The 24,488-nt window shown below is 38.3% G+C and overlaps 1 protein-coding gene across 1 annotated transcript in view; it reads left to right on the top strand.

The window, feature by feature from the left end:
* The window catches only part of ryr2b (ryanodine receptor 2b (cardiac)), a 46,854-nt gene extending 26,038 nt beyond the window's left edge, over nt 1-20,816 (top strand). The window contains 44 exon segments of the mRNA XM_056767874.1: nt 1,009-1,127; nt 1,754-1,803; nt 2,227-2,287; nt 2,621-2,859; nt 3,665-3,746; nt 3,943-4,061; nt 4,141-4,437; nt 4,507-4,747; nt 4,856-4,943; nt 5,514-5,606; nt 5,872-6,042; nt 6,154-6,204; nt 6,300-6,380; nt 7,592-7,704; nt 7,912-8,008; nt 8,128-8,237; nt 9,908-9,959; nt 10,039-10,089; nt 10,310-10,409; nt 10,607-10,686; nt 10,790-10,866; nt 11,131-11,204; nt 11,301-11,381; nt 11,573-11,661; nt 11,921-12,049; nt 12,587-12,691; nt 12,784-12,865; nt 12,983-13,512; nt 13,638-14,354; nt 14,674-14,741; nt 15,151-15,286; nt 15,386-15,472; nt 15,542-15,736; nt 16,382-16,512; nt 16,646-16,688; nt 17,326-17,453; nt 17,590-17,650; nt 17,754-17,900; nt 18,154-18,288; nt 18,445-18,601; nt 18,916-18,980; nt 19,270-19,370; nt 20,006-20,057; nt 20,264-20,816. Coding sequence (XP_056623852.1) covers nt 1,009-1,127; nt 1,754-1,803; nt 2,227-2,287; nt 2,621-2,859; nt 3,665-3,746; nt 3,943-4,061; nt 4,141-4,437; nt 4,507-4,747; nt 4,856-4,943; nt 5,514-5,606; nt 5,872-6,042; nt 6,154-6,204; nt 6,300-6,380; nt 7,592-7,704; nt 7,912-8,008; nt 8,128-8,237; nt 9,908-9,959; nt 10,039-10,089; nt 10,310-10,409; nt 10,607-10,686; nt 10,790-10,866; nt 11,131-11,204; nt 11,301-11,381; nt 11,573-11,661; nt 11,921-12,049; nt 12,587-12,691; nt 12,784-12,865; nt 12,983-13,512; nt 13,638-14,354; nt 14,674-14,741; nt 15,151-15,286; nt 15,386-15,472; nt 15,542-15,736; nt 16,382-16,512; nt 16,646-16,688; nt 17,326-17,453; nt 17,590-17,650; nt 17,754-17,900; nt 18,154-18,288; nt 18,445-18,601; nt 18,916-18,980; nt 19,270-19,370; nt 20,006-20,057; nt 20,264-20,359 — 5,781 coding nt within the window. The 3' untranslated portion in view covers nt 20,360-20,816.
* Nucleotides 20,817-24,488: the final 3,672 nt, after the last annotated feature.

Raw genomic sequence — 24,488 nt, 5'->3', positions numbered from 1 at the left:
AGCAGTATTGCATACTTTGTATCTTCGAAGAGTATTTAGTTTGATCACATTTATAAAAGATAGATACAGCTTTACGATTGTTTCCGAAAACATACGGCGCGTGCGGGGGAGAGGGGTAGGCTGAACCAAAGCACGTGCGCACCCATTGTCAACAAAACACAGACATCAGTTTCACTCACAGCATGAGGTTCATGTCCGGCATCTTTTGGCGATGGGACGTCTCCATATATCAGTTTCAAACGATCTCCAAATTCAACGTTATATCCACAGTTTATATAACATTCATCACCCAAATGCCGTCAAACAAACACCTGAACTTCGCGAACGTATGCTTTCTCTCTCCCCTTCACACAAGTGAAAGTGACGTCTGTGCATGCTCATTCCCCTTGATCTCCTGTGGCCCTGCCGCGTGCTTTTCCGGGAGTCCAATACTGCCTAAGAAAAGTTGTTGCGAAAAAGTTTTATATGTTCGAAAAAGCCTTTTTGAAACCTGTATGATTGCTGGGGGAGTGTATGGAGCACAAAAATTCCAACTTATACGCCTAACTCATTTTTTGACGTTTAACATTGTAAAGAAGTCAGAATCCATGACACATTGTTCCACGACCGCTTTAAGAGATGAACGTGTACACTGTCGACCCGTAACTGTCATAATTCATTTGTGTACGTGCAGATAATAATGGGTTTTGGTGTTTGTCTATATGAACATCACTGAGGGTCATACCACTGCCAGTCTCGTCATCGATTACACGTCATGTTTCGCTTTGCTTGATGGTATCTGCTCCTGTTCTCAGACGATATTCTGCCGGCCAGTTAAAAGGCTTTCATTCCTACACGAAGATCAATAAATGTGGTCAGCAGTTCCCTGACCGCCACACAACCATCAATCTCATTAATGTGTACTAAAAATGTTCCCTTCCAAGCCAGAAACTCCTTGGTGTATTATCTTAATGGAGCATTTCTTTATTCATGTCTAAGTTTGCATATATTTGCTTTTTTCTCTTCCAGATTGTATTGCCACTGGTAGATCAATACTTAAAAAATCACTATGTCTACTTCTCCACTGTCATGACTTCTCTGAAAGACAGTTGCCAAGCCTCCAACAAGGAAAAAGAGATGGTCACCAGGTACTTAGTGAAACTGTGAGAGGGAATTATAAGGAATGAAATAATTATTGTAATGATTGTGATGTTGATGTTCAGGTTCCTTCATGATTTCATTACAAGGATTCTTTTATTATTATTTTTTATTCAATTTAATAATAATAATTATTTATTTATATTTATATCCATGGTTTCAATTGAACTCAGGTCAATTTAGGTAATACACCAACAGGTCTTATATTGGATTGAATATGACCAAAAGAGATGACTTCACTGAGATGTTAATTAAATAACCGATCCCCAAAAAATGTTTGTGTCTTTGTGCATTACTGCTAATACAGTATCAGTGTAGGAAACACAATGTTTTATCATGTTCTTTCTGCAGACGTACACTACAGTACATGAAACATTAACGGAACCAAATCTCATGAGATGGTTGTTTTTAAGGGCCAAAATTATATTCTTGATTTACAACCCCATTAACAGCTGCAAGTGTACATGTATGACAGATTGCATGTCTATGAGACTTTGTTTCCATGTTCACCTTTGCTACACTGTCATTGTGTATTTTCTGTTCCATCCATCTTGTTGTTTTCCCTCCATTACCCTCATTTCATCTCTCTTACATTCTGTCTCCTTTTATTCTCTAGTTTATTCTGTAAACTTGGAGCTCTAGCCAGACGCAGAATCTCTCTGTTTGGTAAGGGTTGGTGTGGATATTTTTCTTTCTTTCTTTAATTTTTTCGTCCTACCTTCATTCCTTGTTGACATTTGTTAATGCATTAGCTACTGTAACATGAACAGCAACAAGCAATACTTTTACAGCATACTTCTACTTCTGAATCTCACTTTTTCACCCTCCCTCACTTCCTTTTTTCTAATTATACTGAAAAGCTGGTTCAATTTATTTGGATCATTTTCATTTCGAGGCACTTCTTTATATTCAGATGCCGCAGTCTCTTAGTGGTTCACTGCCATTGTTCACTTAGCCCAGTCTTGTAGTGCTGAGGTGAATACTCACATACCTCATTAATTTTATTTACCAGGCCTCCCTGGAAAACATAAATCAGAGGCTGCTGCTTTATCTGGATTACGCTAAACTCAATGCCATGCTTGCTCTTAGGAAATGATGCCCTTGCCGTGGTAAACTGCCTACAAATCCTGGCACAGTCCCTGGACAGCAGGTAGTTAACACCAGACAGTCAGTATGGTTCACTGATTTAACAATACACAAAATTTACCTCATTCCCTTTACCACAAATGTGTGGTCAAGTTATTATTTGAGTTGTTTTAATTTTGGAAGTCTATACATTATAGAATTATTAATCACGTATTAATAATACAAGTATCAATTACGGAATGTTTAAGCATGACATTTTTTTAATATAAATAATAGAATCTTAAAAAACAAATAATAGATTTTAAATTTTCTATTCATTAAAAAAAAAAACTATTTTATTTACACAAATAAGCCCCCGTGTGTTGTTTTGGCTCCTGAGTCGGTTGCTTGTTTCTAGGATGATAATGAAAACCGCTAGCGAATCCGTCAGGACGTCACTGTGGTCGTTTTTCGAAGCAGCTACCGAGGATCTAGAGGTAACGGTGGAAAATGTGACCCAGGATGAGTACGGGCTAAACCGAGCCCTGAGCATGATGGACAGTGAGGTCGTGACATACACCACCAGCACCCTCATCCCAGTGCTGACCGCTCTCTTCCAGCAAGACTTTCACAGGCGGCATGAAGGAGGACTGATCGGTGAGATGATCGAGTGGAAGGAAGGAGAACTAGATTAAAGAAAGCAGCAGCTAATTGAATGAATAATGAATAGATTAGTGTGTCATGAATGAGCTGGAATGTAAATAGAGATTGTGGTAAAGCAGTGGAAAAATATTCAGAATATTCAGGGTGAGCAAATTACTTACCTTCCCACTTGCTTCTTTTTTGCCAGTCACTTCCTGTGTGCACAGGAAACGGTGTATTGAGACCCGTGCTTGACCACCTGTTGTGCACCTGGCTTTGGGGCAGTACAATGTTAAAACTGTCCAGATTGTAAATTGACCTTACTCAAAATGGCCTTTCACAGTGAAATTCTCTTACTGGCTTAGCCGAAAAGATCCATCACGAATCGCATTCACTTTGAACAAGAGGAGAAGCCCAACAACACTTGGTATTCCTACACATACTGTTTTGCTCCAAGAATGCGGGCCTCCCTGAGATAAGAGTCTGTGGCGCGGCACATATGTGAACGTCATTCGCTTTGCAATTTTGATAGTAAAGCCTTCACTCATTTATTTATCTTTTTCTGTTGTACTGTTTTATGAATAAATCTTACGCAGTTGGGCTGAATCGTGGCTTTTGTTTTTACATGGCCCTCATGAATAGAGTGCTCACATAAAACCGCACTAGATGAAAGAAGATGAAGATTTGTTTTTTCACTCATGTGGGACTAATTGCAAAACTGAGAGTAAATCTCTCCACTAAATGTGCTTTTATGTGGATTTTGTGCAGTCTTCTGTTTTTATAGATTAGTTTTATAGTTACAAGGTTTTTTTTGTTTTAGTGGATGAAGTGCAGACCTATTGTTACAGGATCATCAGTTGTCTCTACATTCTTGGCACCTCCGATGGTACCTTCATCGAGAGGTAATATTCAAACATGTTGTACAATTTATATTAATTACAATTGCATTTTATTTACTTAATATAATTATCTGGTTATATTTTATTTTGGACTTGTAGCTCAGTCTGGCGTTCATGAAACATTTGCTCTCCCTGGATATTACCTCATGTCTAGACCTGCGGTTCATCCGTCAATCAGCCTTTATTTTTGTTGTAATAGGCAGAGGTCTGTCCTTGGGGAGTGTCTGGCTGCATTATCTGCAGCGTTTCCCGTGTGTTTCTTGGAACTGGATGACCTCCGTTCCATCTCTGACATTACGACTAATGAAGAAAATGACGGTAAAAGCAAAAATAGTGTGCACATTTACATATCTCTGCCGCCATACATGCTTATTAATGTTTGTGTCTTTTTTATTAGCCGAGAGAGCCTGTAGGCTCCTTCCCTCATTGCAGGAAGCTTTCTCAGAGGTGGAAGAGCTGGCTGGAGCAGGGCCAGCTGCCCGCCACGCCCTTTTAACAAGAGTTACGGAGGTGACACTTCCTCTATTATGTAGCTATATTTCTCGATGGGGAGAGGCTGAAAACCATTCATCCGAGGATGGCTACTGTTCTTCTGTCACCCCAAAACACTCTAATGCCCTATTGGGTCATATCCTTTCCACCATCAACGCCCACCTCGGGACGGCAGATGGTGCTTGGATGAAACGACTTGCAGGTAAGTAAGGCTCAAATTATTACGTTTGAACGTACATAAATAATCACAGAGCATGTATATTTCTTTAAGTTTTTGGCCAGACAATCATCAGCAAGGCAGAGGAATACCTCTTAAAGAGTCACTTCCTACCTCTGATGGAAAAGCTGAGGAAGAGGGTGGAGTCAGTGCTTCTGGAGGAGGAGCATTTGAAGACAGAGGGACGTGTTGATGTCTCGGAGCAAGAGTTAGAGATCCAGGAAAGGTTTACAGTGTTGGTGCAAGATATCTACGCATTTTACCCATTACTGATTCCATTTATAGACCTTCACAGGTGAGAAACTGTGCTTGTAAGCTATTGTAGGATGTGTTCATCTTCTTATTACTGCCAACTGGTGTTTTCAATTCATTCTGGTCTGATTGGTGAATTTCTGGCGTCCAGAGTGAGATGGCTGAGAGAGGTGAACGCAGATGCTGAGAAGCTTTTCTGCCTGGTAGCTGAAGTCTTCTTTTTCTGGGCTAAATCTCATGTGAGCACCCTCACACATCATACTGTGCTCCTGTAGCTCAACTGTTAGACCATTGCATGGGCTACACAAAGTTCAGGGGTTTTCTCCAATGTAAACACACATATTTAAAATAAAAAAAATAAAGATTGAAATATAGTAAGGCACTTTGGATAAGTGTCTGCCAAATCCATACAGTAAATTTAAATCTAATATATACCACTTAAGGGGGCTGTATCATTAAAAATACACTTTCAAAAATAAAAGCTTGACTTGATTTTTGTAACTAACTATGTTTTTTACTTAAAAAAGGTGGTCAAACGATTAATCGGGATTAATCGCATCCAGAATAAAAGTTTGTGTTTACACAATATAGCCTATGTCTGTGTGCACTGTGCATATTTATTTTGTATATACCATACATTTATTTAGGAAATATTAACATAGTAAAACATTTTTTAAATACAAAATTATTATGCACAGTGAACAAACTAATATTATGTAAACACAAACTTTTATTCTAGATGTGATTAATCGCAATTAATCGTTTGACAGGCCCTCTTTAAATCTCTTTCTAAAAATGTTTTTTTTTAGAACTTCAAATGGGAGGAACAGAACTTCGTTGTTCAAAATGAAATTAACAACATGACATTTTTGATGAACGGCAGCAAAACTCGCATGGATAAGGTCTCGTATCATCTGTCCAATACTCGATTATTCGTATTTATTATTTTCCTTTCATTAACTCCCTGTATCACCTCTTGGACTCTATAGTTCCTCTTAATCCCAGCCAAGATTAATTTCCCCTCATTTAAAACTCTTTACTCTGACAAAAAACTAATCTTTGGCCTGTAAACCTAGAAGCACACATGGAATTTTATAAACAGGTCATTATTCAACCCAAACATGCTGTTCAATAATATCGAATTAAACTATATGATTTTCCAAAAAGGGAGGCGTGAGTGAGCAGGAGAGGAGTAAGGTAAAGAGGAAGGGCGATCGATATTCGGCACACACCTCTCTCATTGTGGCCGCACCGAAAAAACTTCTCTCGGTTGCCCTGAATGGATGTTGCCATGACGATCAGGGCCTAGTCGCCCTGGCCAAAAGCCGTTTCTCACAGGTATGGCTGCTGTTCATACTGATCAATAGTAACAATGTTGGTAGGATCAGTGCATTGCTCATTTTGACAAATATTGTAATTAATTTACCTGAAACATGAATGTGTTTCTAGAGAGACACAGAGGATGAGGTCAGGGAGTACATTCGAAACAGCCTGCAACCGGTGAGCCAGTAGACAACCTGTGAATGTGCTGATAATGTCTTGTGAAACGGATATTCGAGACATCTCACCTCACTTGTTTTTCCTTTTTTCATCAGGATCTGTGTGAAAACATGGCAGATCCTGTCAGTGCTGAGAGGGTTTTAACCATCGCTCGTGTCCTTTACCACCTCGATCAGGTCGGGTCACAGATATAATCATTTATGCACTATTTTTAAACTATGTAATGTAACTACATAATGCCATAATAGCTAGGCTAAGCAATGTTTAATCCCAATATCAACAATTATTTACTGTAAAAATCTTCTGTGGAACTCCAAGTACCATAAAATGTTTTGCAAAAAATTAAGTATGCATTTGCAACAGGTTTATCAAAGTTTTTTCACTTTTATTATAGTTTTATTAGTTAATTAATTTCATTAATTTAAATATTTTTAGTTCTTATTGTTATTTTTAGTAACATTTTTAGCTAATTTGTTTTGTAATTTTATTATTATTATTTTATTGCTGTATAAGCTTAGTTTTAGTTTAGTTTATATTTGTCATCAGTTAATAATTTGAATGCCTCAATTTAAACTTATTTTAGTTTCTTGCTGTTCTTGATATTGTTTTTCATTTTCAAATATTATTTAGACAGATTTTTAATATTTTTTATTTCAATAAATAGTTAAAAAAGGAGGGTCTAAATGGATTTTGTTTTAGACAACTATAATGGCTAATCTGACAGAGTTTTTATAGTTTATTGTAGTTTTATTACAATTCTTGTTTAGCTTAAATTTTTATATTTCTTGTTATTATTTTGGTTAAATTTTCATTGTATATTGTTCATGTCATTGCTATAGAAGTTCTATATAAAATATAGTAACTTATTCATATTTAGTTAACAATTGTAGAATATCAACTTTTGCTGGGTGTAAATTGTTAGTATAATTTTTAGAATAATATTTAGTAATAATATTTAATAATATAATATTTAATAATATTCACAAAACCAGTCTTAAGTAGCACAGGAATTTTTGCCAACAAAATGAGTCCTAATAATCTATTTTTCTTTTATGCCTCAAATTCTTTTGATTTTCAATAAAGATTAAGAATTAAGAAATTAAGAAATATGGAAATTTTCTACCTCAAATATATAAAAAAATATATTTTTGTGAGTAATAAGAAATGTAAATGACGATTTTCTCAGTATTATACTCTCAGATTCCCTTAGAGTTTCAATAGTTGTATCTTGCCCACATATTGCCCTATCCTAACAATCAATAAATCAATGGAAAGCTGATTTTTCCAGCATTAAGAAAAATGTACACATCTGACTGGTTTTGTTTTCCAGGGTTACATTTGACCAAACTATTCTTATAGTAACTATCGATTGTTTGATTGTGATCAGGTGGAACACCCTCAAAAGATGAAGAGGGCTGTTTGGCATAAGATGCTGTCCAAACAGAGGAAGCGGGCTATAGTGGCGTGCTTGAGAATGGCTCCTTTGTACAATCTGCCCAGGTATTTAGTGAAAGACATTATGACAAGCATTATGACAAGTCCATTTCCTGTTCAAATTGCATTATTCATTTTCTGAGTGATAACATCCGAAGGGCTTTTGTTGAATGAGCACTCAGTTAAAGAGGACATTTTGTCATTGTTATGTTTCAATAGATTGAATCTAATGTTAATGACTTGACTTAATGTGATATTTGTCTTCTTCTTCAGGCACAAAGCGGGAAACCTCTTCCTTCAGGGATACGAGCGAGTCTGGCTAAAGAACGCATGTGGCTCACCTGAGGATAGACTGATTGAAGATTTAGCAGTGAGGCTGTCTTGCCCGATAGTGCTTCACTATCATTTGTCATTTTTCACATGTATTTTATACCTTGAACTTTTTTGGGATGAATTCTGTGGTAAATAAAATGCTTTTTTACCCATCAGAAAGCAGCTCGTGTAGAGATTGTAAAAGAGGGAACGAAGCAAAGCAAAATGATTGATCCGCTCAGTCAGCTTATCAATCTCTACAGACGAAGTGCATTGACTGAGAGGAGGTTTGTGTGTATGTGTGAGTCTGTGTTTGATGGATTTATGTGTTTGTGGGGTTTTGTGTGTAGATCCTCTCCACTGAAAAGACCGAATTAAACCTGCGGAAATTACGGTGGTTCTCCAGAATGGTCTACCAGAATGTTTTTTTTCTAGTTAAGCTAGATAAATAAATAAAGGAACACCAGCAAAAAAGGTTTCCTGTAATGACTATAAAACGTTATGTAGGGGGGTTGATTCTCTAGAATTGGAGGTTGTGTTTTTTACCCTTGAAGCCGGTAAGACTTTGATGATGTCAGATTTTTACTACACTATTATTGTGGCCAAAAGAATCATGATAGAGATGTCATCATGATATCTATTTAAATAAAACCTATAGCGATATCAAAGTTTTTTAAAACAATCCAATCAGTGTAATTCAACTTAAATATTGTTTATTTTGTGTTTTATTTGGACAATGAATCACACGCAAAATACAAGTTAACCTTTCCTGTGGCTCACTGGTTAGAGCCTGGCACTAACATGTCATGGCTTTGATCCCAGGGAATTTAACATAGTCAGAAACAAAAATATATAGTGCAATGCAATGCAAGTCGCTTTGGATGTACGCATCTGCCAATAAATAAATAAGTTGGGCAACTTTGGAGTATGTAACTGAAGTGCTAAAGGCTCCTAAAGTGATAATTTATTCACACCCATACCTTTCCAAACATGATTTTCTTTCTTATGCAGAACATAAAAGAAGATATTTTGAGAATTATCTCAATGGTTTTGTGTCCGTACAATGGAAGTCAATGGGGGACAGAGTTGTTTGGTTATCAATGTTTGTGAAAATAAAATAATAAGAAAGAAAGACTTGTCAAATGCAACAGGGAGAGTCATTTTTTTGGGTTAACTATCCCTTTAAGGCAAAATTTTATTTACTATAGGGCTTTTCACACTTTAAATGGTTAACCCGGGTTATTCCAAACCCCAGGTTATCTGTTTCACGTTTCACACTCCTTACAATTTACCAGGGGTTAAGAGGTAACCCTGGGTATTCATAACCTGTTTCACACTGTACATCACAACATTTACATTTACGCCTTTGGCAGACGCTTTATCCAAAGCGACTTACATTGCATTGTATCATACATTTGTTTTTGACTATGTGCTATCCCCCAGGATCGAACCCATGACCTTGGCATTGCTAGCTCCATGCTCTAACCACCGAATACCTTGTTGTTCCGCATCCGGGAAAAAATTACGCCTCGTAAATCCTTATTGGCTGTGTTAAAGCCTCCTAAGATTTAACTTACTCAAATAAATTAAAAACTCAAAGGATTGTTTACACAGCGCACAGGTTGTGAAATGAGGAAAGCACTGTTCCGTTTTTGAATGGGTGTCCGTTGCTAAGCGTCTGGTCGTATCATTCCACCCCTGCTTTGTTTCACACTGCACACGTTGGCACCACAATGCGGGGTTGACCCTGCAAAAGTGGTGCTTACCCTGCTTCCGAGCAAGGTTTTAATACCCCGGGTAAAATGCAGGGATAACCCCGCTGCAAAATTACAAGTGTTGAAGATAAGAATGAAGATAACCCGGGGTTAAGCACAGTGTGAAAAAGCCCTTATATGCGTTTTAAAACAACATTAATGTCACACTCCTAGCTGCCAATGTTTACTTTCTTTTTACATAGGAAACTAGAAGAGGATGGTCTGTACATATGCTATGGCAACATCATGGCCCAGGTAAGAGCTGCTGTTGGGTCTGATCACAATTCCAATGCAAGATTCACAAAAACCTTGCTGACCTGTAACATCCTTACAGAGTTGCCACAGCGAGGAAGACCAGGACGAAGATGGGCTGAAAACATTTGAGGTCAGCAACGGGCCACCGGAAGGGTTCTGGGACAGTTTGTCTGATTTGTTATCGATTTATTTTAGAAGAAAGAGACAGACTTGGAGAAACAGAGGATGCTGGCGCGTTACACATCTGTTGCATTAATTACATAATGAGTGATTGACTACAGGAAAATGGGCCTAGGAACAGTTGGTGTGGTTTATTTTCTTGTGAATTGATTCACTAATTGATTTTGCAGGAAAAAGAGATTGAGAAGCAGAGGCTGTTGTTTCAGCAGGCACGACTACATGAACGAGGAGCTGCCGAGATGGTCTTACAGAACCTCAGCGCCAGCAGAGGTATCAGTCTGAACTCATGGGTGGAATTAGGGTTGATTTACATAAACTGTCTGCATTCTAGAGCCAAGTTTCTTCAGATGCGAATTTATAAACAGTGCAAAGTCAAACTCGACTCAGTTTTGTTTAGTCAGTGGAGTCTTCATTTTTTCTGACTTGTTTTTGGATGCTCAAATGTTAGTCTGTGTTTTATGAACTAGGTGAAATGGGACCCATGGTGGCAGCCACGTTGAAGCTTGGCATCGCATTATTAAATGGAGGAAATACTTTGGTCCAGCAAGTGGGTTTGAAAATGGGCTCACCAATATGATAGTTTTGACATTGGTTTGGATTATTCCTAGCGCTCTGTTGTTGACTACTTCCCATCACCTTTGACCTTCCAGAAGATGCTGGTTTACCTGAGGCAGAAGCGAGATGTGGCTTTCTTTCATAGTCTGGTCGGCCTGATGCAGTCTTGCAGGTTTGCTGTTATTTGCTAATGCATTCTGAAACTGAAAGCTCTTTAAAACGGCGAAGTGCTTTGTTCGCTCATTTATCGCCTGTCACTCTAACTCCGTGTTCAATTTCAGAGTTTCTCTGTCTAATCAGCATAAAGGACCTTAGTATAATATCACTTTTTTCCCATCAATCTGTTCGTTTTGGTATAGTGGAAGTGTCTGCTGAGTTAGTTTGTATAGAAGAGGGCTTTGTTTTTGATGTTGGTTATGTCATTTTTATGTCACAGTGTGCTGGATTTGAATGCCTTTGAGAGGCAGATCAAAGCCGAGAGTTTAGGAGTGGGTGCCGAAGACAATTCGGGTAAATCACTGACATATGACAGAGTACTATATAAAGGAGTATATTTTTGAATACCCCTGCGGAATTTCTCCCTCTCTCTCTCTCGCTCTCTCTCAGGTGATAGGGTAATGACAGATGAACAGCTGACATGCGACCTTTTCCGTTTCCTTCAGCTTCTTTGTGAGGGCCACAACACAGGTTTGTACGGACGTGGATTGAATATCTGTCATTGCTGCAGCTATTTTTATTCTGCATGTTATTTTTGATAAATGTGGACAGTCACAGCAGGCTGGCTACAGAAGTGTATTTACGTTTAGTTTGTTCGTTTTTCGATCCTTTAAAGAGAAACCAAATACACTTGTATTAACAAAGATGTTTTCTTTCCCTAGATTTTCAGAATTATCTGAGGACTCAAACTGGAAACAACACAACAGTCAACATCATCATCTCTACTGTGGATTACTTACTCCGTATCCAGGCGAGACAAACAACTTTAACACAACTCTAAACACTAGTCTCTTAACCGTTTCATTTAGCCTGTCGCTAATGTCTGCATGCATGTTTTCTGGTGTAAGTGATTGGAGATTTGCAGCATGGAATTTCCTTGTCGTAGAAGAACTCGAAACAGCAAGACAGTTTTCTAGCTGAATAATGTTCCCATTAACCATTCAATGCTGACAGGCCACCTCCATTTCTGTGTGTGATACTGAGAATGATGGATGGGTTCATATCTGCAGGAGTCCATCAGCGATTTCTACTGGTATTATTCAGGGAAGGATGTGATTGATGAACGTGGTCAGCATAACTTCTCCAAAGCCATCAGCGTGGCCAAGCAGGTGTTCAACACACTCACTGAATACATTCAGGTAAGTGCACGTGAACAAAAACACATATTGTAAATAAATGTGTCAGCAGGAATGTATATAAAAAACAGCTTGGGATTGTTTTGCAATCAGAAGCAGACACATTTTTTTTTCCTCACAAAAAATTCCTTTCTTTATGTACATACATTAATAAAGTAATCCAGATAAAGCCAGTTGGCTGTTGAAATATTTACCAGTAGAAGAACCATTACTTGGCTAATCTTAAATGCAACAATGTTACAAGATCCATTCAACAATCTGTTTGTTTAATAAAATAACATACAATAAAATTAAACACAATTAATACAATTATTATATATTCAAATATTTAAATGAATTACTAGTTAATATAAGTTATATATAATATAAGTAGTTTGGGGGAAGTATTATTAGCCACTAGCCAGACGATCATCAAACCTAGAGCGGACGTTAACTTTGGGCCAGGCGTGTGCGTCCAATAAACCCTTGGTTTAAAAAAAAAAATGGTTATGTAATATATTTTAGCTGCAACCAAAATCCCTGATTTGATGTGTTGTTTAGGGACCATGTACTGGTAACCAGCAAAGTCTGGCCCACAGTCGTCTGTGGGATGCTGTAGTGGGCTTCCTCCATGTGTTTGCTCACCTGCAGATGAAGCTTTCTCAGGTTTGTGGTCAAATTACTATGAACCTTATTCATTATTTGCAGAGTACAAATACAAAACTAAATAAAGAGACATAAAAAAACTTTGTAAGCAGGATTCCAGTCAGATAGAGCTGCTGAAGGCTTTGATGGACTTACAAAAAGACATGGTGGTGATGCTGCTTTCCATGCTTGAAGGTAGAATGAATTTCAAAGATGTTTTCTTATTTTTCGCGCACATCTGTTTGTCACAATGTGGATGCCTTTGAGTCCTGCGTTCGTATTCAATGTATAAATGTTGCTTTGTGTTTCTAGGAAATGTGGTAAATGGGACCATTGGCAAACAGATGGTGGACATGCTGGTCGAATCATCCAGCAATGTCGAGATGATCCTCAAGTTCTTTGATATGTTCCTCAAACTCAAAGACCTCACGTCTTCTGATGCTTTCAAAGAATATGACCCGGATGGCAAAGGACTCATTTCTAGAAAGGACTTCCAGCGAGCCATGGAAAGCTTCAAGCGTTATTCCCAGTCAGAGATGGGCTTTCTGCTGTCCTGCGCAGAGACAGCAGAAAGCGAGTTTTTGGATTACCAGGAGTTTGTGACGCGTTTTCATGAACCTGCCAAAGATATCGGCTTCAACGTGGCCGTTCTTCTGACTAATCTTTCCGAGCATATGCCCAATGATGCCCGCTTGCAAAATTTTCTGGAGCTGGCAGACAGCGTGCTTAAGTATTTCCAATCTCACCTGGGAAGAATCGAAATCCTGGGTAGCGGGAAACGGATCGAGAGGGTGTACTTTGAGATCAGCGAATCCAGCCGCACACAGTGGGAGAAACCACAGGTAATAAAAGAATATTTACGGTTGGTCCACTATTGCTTATCTTACATAATTCTCTTTGGAAGTGTTTGATGTGTAACTTCTATCGCTAAAGTGAGTGAGCTCAAAGTATTTATATGTTCATTTAGGTGAAAGAGAGCAAACGGCAGTTCATCTTTGATGTTGTAAATAGTGGAGGAGGGAAGGAAAAGATGGAACTATTTGTCAACTTCTGCGAAGATACCATCTTTGAAATGCAGCTGGCTGCGCAGATCTCAGGTTCAGAGTGTGGAGAGGAACCGAAATCAAAAGATGAAGAGAAAGAAAAGGCCGAAAGCATTTCAGAAGACAGCATGTCCCAAGATTCACAACGTCTCCCTGTGATGAATCTTCTCTCTGTACGTAACATCCGTAAGCACATAAAGGAAATATCCATCAAGAGTGTCTTCTCAGCAATATTCTCTATCTTCCGAACGGTTCTTCTGCTTCTCACACGTGGTGTTTTGGGTGTGGTTTGGTTTAACCTCTATCTGCTCTACCACATCTTCTTGAGCGGATGGATCATTGACGTGGCGAAAGAGATGAAACTAGCTGACATTTTGGGTGACCTTCGGGATCCTACCATGGTTGAGGTCACAGAGGATGGAGAAGAAGCCGTCAGAGAAAACCACAGTTACACGCGTGCATTTTCATCTCAGGGTAATCTTCAAGGCATGAGTCTGGATCTGTCTGCGGTGTCAAACGACCCTCAGCTCCTCACGGATATTTTCGGTTTGTGTCTGAAGAAGAAGGGAGGGAAGTATGCGTTGTTTAGTGGGGACCAACAAGCCGGCCTGGATGAACTTCTACACATGTCTCAATTTCAGGTCAGTAGTTCAAAGCATATAATTGTGAACAAGAACCATGCAATATGCACTTTTTCATGGTTATGTAACTTGTCTCGTTCATGTTTGTACATTGGTGTACGTAAAGTTGACATTTACTAATAAGTGAAAGCAAGTATGAGCGATCGTGTCGAAATCGTCATGTAACGTCAGAACTCATGGATTAAGTCAAAATTTGAGTGAACATTTATGTCCACCTTCAAAATATGTGTGTTCACTACATCCACTTTCAACATTTGTCAACTAAGTGGACATTTGTGTTTTGCGCACATTTATTTCTGCTTTGTTGTTATCACCAAAGGTGGAAATCACTGAGGAGGATTTTCGACAGGTGCCAGAAGAAAAGGCTTCAGAGGATGAGAGAACTATGTAAGTGCTCCAGACCGTGAGAAGATCAAACTCACTCATTTAAATGAGGGAAAATACCACTGCTTTAACAGGGAATACCGCTGCTTTTCAGCTTTCAAGTGTATCATTACTGTACCCTGCGGGCAGCTCTGGAAAACTTTGAAGAAATGTTTTAATATTCTCCACACTTCACGCGGGTATTTAAGCTGTCCAGACCTGAACAATTTGAGTGTGAAATTAAAATATCTTAGAATGCCGAGAATTAGTCCCTCGGTAACAACATGCAAATCCACAATGCTTCGTTTCTATTAGCTGTGATATTTGCACAACAGTAGGTGGAAACGTATTGGACAGCTTGTTTGGCTAAAACAATTGCGAGTTATATGACGCTGTATAATCTAAATAAAGAAATTGCATTTACATTTCCCAGTGGAAAAGAAGTCGAGAAGATAGAAAAGAAGACTAAAGGGAGAATTAGAAAGCTTGGCTCTTCTAAACCTGAGGAAACTGAAGTCCAAAAATCGTTCATTTGGAAAACAGTCTGCTGTCAGAAGACCAAACTGCTGGTATGTTGCTTTCTCTCGTTCTCTGTTGTCTTACAAGCTTTCTAACAGCCATATGGGCCCTATCTGATGACCTGCATTACGTCTTCATTTTCTTTTCAGAACTGCTTTGCAAGAAATTTCTACAACATGAGATTGTTGGCCCTGTGCTTTGCTTTTGCCATCAATTTTATTCTGCTGTTCTACAAGGTGAGCCTTGTTTTGTGTTGCTCGCACAGAAGTGGGACCAAAATGCCTCAATGATTCTTGTATTTTTAGGTTTCAGCAACCGTTAAAGGCGACGACGATGATGATCTGGAGATCGCTGTGTGTGATTCCAACAGCAAGGATTCACAGGAAGTGTATTATGAGCTGGAGGAGAACAGCGGCTACATGAAAATGATTCTTCACAGTCTGGCTTTTCTGCACACACTCATCTCGCTCTGCTGTATTATAGGCTACTACTGTCTGAAGGTCACACACAATATAACACATACATCAGTTGTACATGTCTCTGCAAGTCCAGTTTAGTCTAATTTTAACATCAGCCTACACACTTAAAAATAAAGGGGCTTAAAGGGATAGTTCACCCAAAAATACAAATTCTGTCATCATTTACTCATCCTCTGATTGTATACATTTCTTTGTTCACCTAAACACAAAGGAAGATATTTTAAAGAATGTCAGCAACCAAACAAATCTCATCCCCCATTTACTACCATTGTAGAGAAAATAAATACTATGGGAGTCAATGGGGGATGAGATGTTTTTTACTGACGTTCTTCCAAATATCTTCCTTTGTATTTAGCAGAACAAAGACATTCTTTTCAGGTTTGGAAAAATCAGAGGGTGAGCAAATGAAGACAGAATTTGTGGGTGAACTACCTTTAAAAGGTTCTTCCCAGCGATGCCACAGAAGCCAATAATGTTTCCACAAAGAACCATCTCTTTCTTACCTTTTAAATCCTGAAGAACCTTTTTTCACCACAAATGTTTCTGTCCATACACATAGACAGTGAGGATGTCTGTTGTCTATGCTATCAAAAAATATATATATTTTGGACCCCACGGTACATGCCTGTCCTTTAACTGGGTTTGAAATGCTCTGATCGCTGACAGGTTCCTTTAGTCATTTTTAAGCGGGAGAAGGAACTGGCTCGTAAACTGGAGTTCGATGGGATCTACATCACAGAGCAACCTTCAGAAGATGACATTAAAGGCCAGTGGGACAGGATGGTGATCAACACGCCGTAAGAGTTTCCAAAAGCTAACTTAAACATTCATAAGCAATATGGCTGTCAGCCTAAATCATTTTAATATTTAATGTGGATCTTTCAGTGCGAGACAGTAAAAATGGTTTACCTCTTGTTCGCTGTATTTCAGATCGTACCCGAGTAATTACTGGGATAAATTTGTGAAAAGAAAGGTAAAGTTAACATATTAAATATATTCTCACAAGATTTTGGAATGATATATGACAACAGTAACATCTGCATAAAATTACAATCAAATACATTTTAAAGGGATACTTCACCCAAAAATGTGATAGAAATTCATTTTTGGATGATTATATCCCTGTAAGTAAATTATTCTTGTTCTGGAATGCGTCTAGTCTTAGTCTTAATTTCTTATTTTTAATGTCGCTTTGAATTTGGAAATAAGGAGTAGTTTATGCAAATGGTGGGAGTTTGGTTGCTAGGTTTTTGCTTACAGGCCCAAGTTGAAAGAGTCAACCGTGACTCTTTTAAAATTCAGATCCCATGATACGGCTCAAGTAAATCCTTCAAAGCAAGTCTATGTTTTGCTTCCCCCCTTATCATCTGCCAGGTTAAAATCATCCATCTAATGGCTTGGAGAAGTACAAGCAGACCCCGCACAATAAGATTTGATGTATCATATCACGTCCGTAGCACAAATGGTGTGAGATGAGTTACGAGCCAAACTTTAATACTTCAGGGCTAACATGAGTAGTATTTATCTTTCCCTGGATGTTTTTACAGTAAGTGACAGTAAATCACATGGTTTGAACTCTATGTGTTCTTTGATGGCTTTTAATGCTGCAGGTGATGGCAAAATACGAAGAGATGCACGGTTCGGCGCAGGTTCGAGAACTGCTGGGTTTGGATAAAGCTGCTCTGGATTTCAGCTCTGACACTCAGGAGAGGAAGAAACCTGTACCAAAGGGTTCCTTGTGAGTTATGGATGAAATCAGACCTGCTTTTGTTGACCCAAAATGAGACATTTCAATTCGACAAAGATATCGCCGGATGCCAGATGATGGCAGCAGTGGTTAATATGACAAGCAAAAACCTTTTTCGTGATTTCAGATTAAACACCATTGATATGAAGTACCAAATATGGAAGCTGGGAGTGGTTTTCACAGACAATGTAGGAAACCCGAACATCTAACACCAGAAAATATCTTTAAACAGCGATCAATTGGATAAATCTCACATTAGATTGTGTCTTTGTTTCTCTTTGTGTCTGTCAGTCTTTCCTTTACCTGACCTGGTACGTGTTTGTGTCTGTTCTGGGCCATTATAACAAATTTTTCTTCGCTGCTCATCTATTGGACATCGCCATGGGTTTTAAAACACTGCGGACGATATTGTCATCTGTTACGCATAACGGCAAGCAGGTATAATATTTTAAATGTCCTGAATAGACACTATTACAGTATTAAACTATGGACATATTCCACTAACACTGACCAATTATTTTTATTTAGCACTACCTTGTTTATAAATTAGCTTAAAAGTTAAGTATGAGCTGTTTTTCTCTCCTTTTGTTTTGTTTTTTAGTGTTATCTAATACCATGACATTTATACTCTTTAAGTGTGGGTTTTTATCTAAAAGGCATGAGATGAAAGTCTGTCGTCTATGTGTTTCAGCTGGCTCTGACAGTGGGACTCCTGGCTGTTGTTGTGTATCTCTACACAGTGGTCGCCTTTAACTTCTTTCGCAAGTTTTACGACCAAAGTGAAGAAGGAGAATCAAGGGACATGAAATGTGATGATATGCTCACAGTGAGTGTCTTTTATCTTTCTCTCAGCGGGTTAGGCTATAAAACAAATGCCATTTTAGATGCAAAGAAACAGTCTCTTCAGAGAGGGAGATGCTACAAAAGTCTCTCAAACTATTTCTATTAAATGTTTTTATTGAAACTTTATTCATCTACACAGTGTTACATGTTCCACATGTACGTTGGTGTGAGAGCCGGAGGAGGGATCGGAGATGAAATCGAAGATCCAGCCGGCGATGAGTTCGAGCACTATCGCATCATCTTCGACATCACGTTCTTCTTCTTCGTCATTGTTATTCTTCTCGCCATCATTCAGGGTGAGATAACCTCCGCTGACATACGGCTTCAGAACTAGAAACTGAAACGAATGACATGTGCATGGCCTTTCAATAAGGACGATCAGTAAATGAGTTTTGTTTAGTTATAAGTTTGTCCTTTAACGCCGGACTGGTGCTGAGCGGCACTAGACAGATTCATCCCCACACTGAGAAGGGATTTATGGGACCAGATCTGAGAACCTTGTGATGATGTGTTATGTGTGGAGCGAAAAAATCCCCACCGTTCAAAGTGTCACTGTGCTTTGTGACTTGCTCCGTTGTGATGTCTTCTGAAACCAAGTCATTTCTTTCAGGTCTGATCATCGATGCGTTTGGGGAGTTGAGAGACCAACAGGAACAGGTTAAAGAGGACATGGAGGTAAATCTGAAAACGAAATGGAAGTTGAATCCATTCAGATTGATGATGCCTGTCGTCTCGCATTCCATTTAGCGCAGTGAATTAATTTTGAGAAAAATAAACATTTTCCTAATTATGATGGGGAGCTGCGCCGCGTCTGTGTGCATATATATTATTTTTCTGTTGGTAAATATGTCATTAATCTCTGTCAACAGCTCTTCATACTAACCGTTTGTTTTCGGTCAATTGATCATTTATTATTTAACAGCGAATGTGGTGTGCCATTAAGTCTTGTTTTTTTCTTTTTCAGACTAAGTGTTTTATTTGTGGCATTGGTAGCGAGTATTTTGACACGGTGCCTCACGGGTTTGAGCTGCACACGCTTCAGGAGCACAACCTGGCCAACTACCTGTGAGTACTGCTGGGCCACTGAAAACATGTGGTCAAAGATCAGTGCTTTGTCTTTTATTACTGACTTTTATGAGTTAAAGGTCCAGTGTGAAATTTTTTGGAGGATCTATTTACAGAAATTTGATATTAAAACAGTAACTATGTCTTCAGAGGTGTATAAAGACCTTACATAATGAAGCGTTCTTTTATTTTATAACTATTACTATGTACATGCACCACGAGTCCCTTTGCATGGAATTTGCCATGTGGTTTCTACAGTAGGCCTAAACGCACAAACTGCTCTTAAAAGGGCGTTTTGTAAATATGTTATCTCATTCATCAAAGAAGGGAAAAATGTGACATCATCTTAGTTCTGTGTCAGTCAGCACAGTGCTTCGAAAGAGAGGGTTGGAGTGAGCCGTTGGTTGCAATTCACAACCTCACCCCTAGATGCTGCTAAATCACATACACTGGACCTTTAAGGCTTAAATATAAGTATTTTAGTCTTAGTATTCTAAGTAAATTGTAATAAATGCAAATTATACTTCTTGTCAATGATTTAAAAATATCTAAAAGTATAACCAGACAAAAATGGGTGGACACGTTGGCTGTTTTTATTTTAAGTTAAATTAGGTTTTGTTTTGTTTGCGCTTCAGGTTCTTTCTGATGTACCTCATCAATAAAGATGTAACAGAACATACAGGACAGGTACAACATCAAATGTCATGTATTGTTTATTAAAGAAATATAAATAAATGTTTCATGAGAGTAAAAGTATGGTGTGCCTGAAGTAATATGTGCAACCTCTGAAAAATTATATTTTGGATGAAAATGACACAAGGCTACATTTTGGTGTACATACAAACCATCTTTTTAGTTTCTCTTTTTAATTTAAACTCCATTAAACTCAACAGGAGTCGTATGTTTGGAAGATGTTCCAGGAACGCTGCTGGGAATTCTTTCCTGTTGGAGACTGTTTCCGGAAACAGTATGGAGATCAACTCAGTTGAAGTATTTGAAGGAAGCGTTTTTCAGACCCCTTGCCTCTTCTGATTTGAATATTGGTTTGGTGATTTCTATTTATTCCACACAACTTATTTATTGTTAATTGTTGCTTATTGTTGAATTTAAGGCATGTTTTTGATGTGAAGTGAGGTGTGTTTTACAATTAGAAACCTTCAAATAATGTTAATTATGTAAAAGCAAAAATAATAATAACAGTTAACCAATATCATTGCAGGAAGAATAAAGTGATTGTTGACCTCAAAAATATTTTTTTATTTCAAACCTGTATGACTTTCTTTCTTGTGCAGAAAACAAAAGTAGATACTTTGAAGAAACTTGTTAACCAAACAACACTGGGCCTCATTGACCTCCATTGTATGTGCCAAAACATTTCTCATAATATCTTCTTTTTTGTTTTACGGGTCATATGCAAGTTTAAATGAAACAAGGGTGAATAAATGATGACGGCTTTTTATTTTAGGAACTTTAAATTTATAAATAGATATTTACCTTTTCAAGGGAAATATACAGTGTGGTACTAGGATGTTTTATTTGGTCTTACCTTGGTACTTAGCAAGCACCGCTAATACAGTGCCTCATCAAGCAACCTTCAAGTTATCCTCCCTGAGCTTTACCCATAATGCCACACCATCCCGCATAATACCAGCATACAGCAAACTGCTCCAAACTGTTATTCTGCCAGGCTTCCTGTAGCTCTTCTGGAGACTTTTTGTGTCTGAGGTAAATCTCATTTCAGTCATCTGTGCCTGCACTTTCAACCGTGTCTACTTTGAATTTCAATCATTCCTGTGATAAACTGATCTGTTGGAATAAAAACCATCCACTGTTCACCCCGCTGTATGCTTACTGTAATTCTCCAACTGTTGTTTTTCATTATGATAGATTTTCCGTTCTTCGCCCCAACACTTTTCATAAACCTTTCTCTTCTTTCAATGCTGTCGTCATCCCCCGTTCTACCGTATCTTCTACCAGCACTCCACCTTCTCAGTTTCTCATCTCTTTCACCTTCTCTCTCTCTCTCCATCATGTGAGAGATAGCGCTCAGATCCCGAGCGTGAAATTAAATGGCAGTCTGCATCACACGTGGATGGTGGAGTTCTCGGCACCGCAGGGCATGACGCATTGATCATCAACCATTCCAGAGGCGCTGTTAAAGCGTTTACCCCCCTTTTCACCGGAGTGTTTTGCGCTCCTGCTGCTGTCAGCCTTATTACCAACACAGACAAAAGACAGAACTGATCATCATTATCGGTAACACCCCCCTGAGAGTGACAAAAGAGTGAGATGACAACAACAGATCTGTTTCATTCAAAACAAAGACAAAAAATGTACAAAATAACAAATTCAGAAGCCTCCCTGTCTTAGATCTCTCTCTGGAGATGGTTAGGTGATAGATGAATGGACAGATTTAGGGTTATTGATTTGTGTGCATTTCCCCACAAGCACTATACATTTAATCACTTTGCAGAAGCTTTTATCCAGATGGCCTAAATTAAAGAAATCTCGAATACAATTCATCATACAGTACACAATCCTGCAATATTATCAGTACAGAAAACGTAAGCCAGAGACGAACGAATATTAAGTGTAAACAGAAAATGTATTTGTGACGGTTCCTGTGGTTATGGATTAATGAAGTACTCGCTGAACACACGTGTCTTCTGCTGGTTCTTGAAGATTATTAAGGTCTCGGCAGATCAGGAGAAAACTCTAGCTTTCAGGTTTTTGGGTTTTTTACCATTCAGTTTTTATGCACCGCCAAAAGAACCGCTTGCCTAATCGACTTCTAATGACCATGACAAAAATCAAGCCGATAAAGTATCTTCTCAGACGAACCATTGAAATGTAACGACTTTTTGGGAGAATTTGAGGGCTCATTTGGCATCTGGTTCGACTGTGATGTCCGCTCAGGAATGTGCTGGAGGGGATGGAGGTTTTGATGATGGATGGTAGAGTCCGAGCTCTGTGTAATGTACCCAGCCTGTGGTTTCCTCACCGCTCCGGTTGTAACCACAGGCTAAACTAGAGCATGCCGGTGGTTTTAATTGAGAGTAATTCGGGAGAGGAGGTTGTGGGCAAGTTTGGCCGGAGGAAAACAGGCATAGAGGATGACACCCCTGGGATGTAAACCTTTCTAAATCAAATTTTCATCAATGGGTGTGTTTATCTCAGGGATAACTGTTGCATTTATATTATTTGGTTTTATCGGAATATGAACATGCATTGTAAGAGATAATGATTTGTGCGCATGTGTTATGTATAGCCTGTTTCAGCTAAAGCAAAAACAAAGGTTAGATCTCTGCAAATAATCCCAAACTGTTGAGTTGTTCAATTTGAAATAATACATTTACATTTAAGCATTTGGCAGACGCTTTTATCCAAGCGACTTACATTGCATGATCCTATACATTTGTTTCTAAGTATCTGCAATCCCCTGGGATCAAACCAACAACCTTGCGTTGTTAACGCAATGCTCTTACCCCTCAGCTACAGGAATGCCAAATTAATACAATTATTATACAACAGAATATTAACATAAATGATTATGAATATAAGTTAAATATAAAATAAACGATTATATTATAACCAAAGACAGACCGGAAGTTAACTTGAATGAAACCCTGTATATGTTGTTATAGTATTGTTGTGGTAGATTTGAGCTGATGAACCTATCCACTTTTTAAGTCATGCAAATAAGGAATCCGTTTCTGGGTCCAAGCCTACACTCATTTCAAGTGCAGCTTCTATTTAAACAGCTGTTCATGAGCATTGTTTAGTCCTATTTTGATACTTTTATAAACTCAGTGAACACTACAGTCTCCAGGCTCACTGGATCTCCGACATAAATATTTAAGTTATTCATCAAAAATGAATCTCGCCATCTGGGATGTTGTTCTAGAGGTTATGATTGTAATTTTTCTGTGTAGTTACAGCACGTTATGAGTTTACAATACAATTTTTCGTTGTTTGCCAATGGCATTTGATAGACCGTTTGGACCTGGACGCGGTGGTGTGTGATACATAACAAGTGGATAGGTTATAGACATCAGTAGGTATAACTAGAGAAACGTGGATTGCGAAACATTGCATATCAAAGCTGCAAACCACAACTTTTGCCTCTATATCACCATCTCTGTTCGAAAACTAAAACTGCAGGTTGCTGTACACAAATCTTTACGTGGGTTGATGTCAAACTTACGTTTCACACAAAATTGTATCCGACAGCTCACATTATAAATCATTATAAGCTTACCATTGTGAATTTGGGTGTAAGAGAACTTTTAGGAGAGTTTTGAACTTTTTTTCGGAGTACTTGTTGTTCAGTTACAATGACAGAAATGATTTCTATCGCTAATAAAACCAAAGATGCAATTATGGTCCCTAAAACCTAAGCTGGTTTGTAAACACTTGATGAAAATTGTGTTTTATGAATTACCACATAATTGTTTTCGTCCTTTGCTCTATTAAAGTAACAGTCTGCCATCTATTCAAAAAGCTTGCTCAGGTTAAGATGAACTTGGTGTATTTGGATCAGATCTTCATTTGTTTCAACTGGAAAAGGTGCATCACTGACAGAACTGCAGTCCACTGTTGTCTGCGTAATTTATAAATAGACACTTCACATCCTAAAAAATAAATAAATCGTCTTAATCATTTAATATTTTGTCGGTTGCGATCTGATTTAGATATCATTTCTGTCAAGGTTTCTTCAGCAGGGATGAAATATTTGAGTTTTGTTTATGTATGCTTGTTTCTCCTTTGTAGAAGAACACACGCTTTACACTATTCTCTCTAACTTCTCTCTCCAGAGTTTCTTTATTCCTCTCAGGAGCTACAGTATCATCTCAAAAGAATTTCTTTGTCAGTCCGCTGATCTGACCAAAGAGAATACTGGCAGAATATACAACTGCACTGCATACAAACGCACAGAGCAGAAAGACGCAAATCACAGACTGTCAAAGCTCTGAGAGGGAATAAATGTCATGGACGCTAACAGTCACAAGAGAGTACGAAGTTGCAGTGTTTCTTATTCTAGAAAAAAGTATTTTTTGTTTGCCAACAAATTGTTGGGTTTTGGTGTGAATGGTGCCTCTTTTGTACATAATTTTGTGT

The sequence above is a fragment of the Triplophysa dalaica genome, chromosome 15 (genome assembly GCF_015846415.1).
Source record: "Triplophysa dalaica isolate WHDGS20190420 chromosome 15, ASM1584641v1, whole genome shotgun sequence".
NCBI lineage: Eukaryota > Metazoa > Chordata > Actinopteri > Cypriniformes > Nemacheilidae > Triplophysa > Triplophysa dalaica.
Note: the sequence above shows the minus strand (reverse complement) of the source record. Positions and strands in the feature narration are given on the sequence as shown.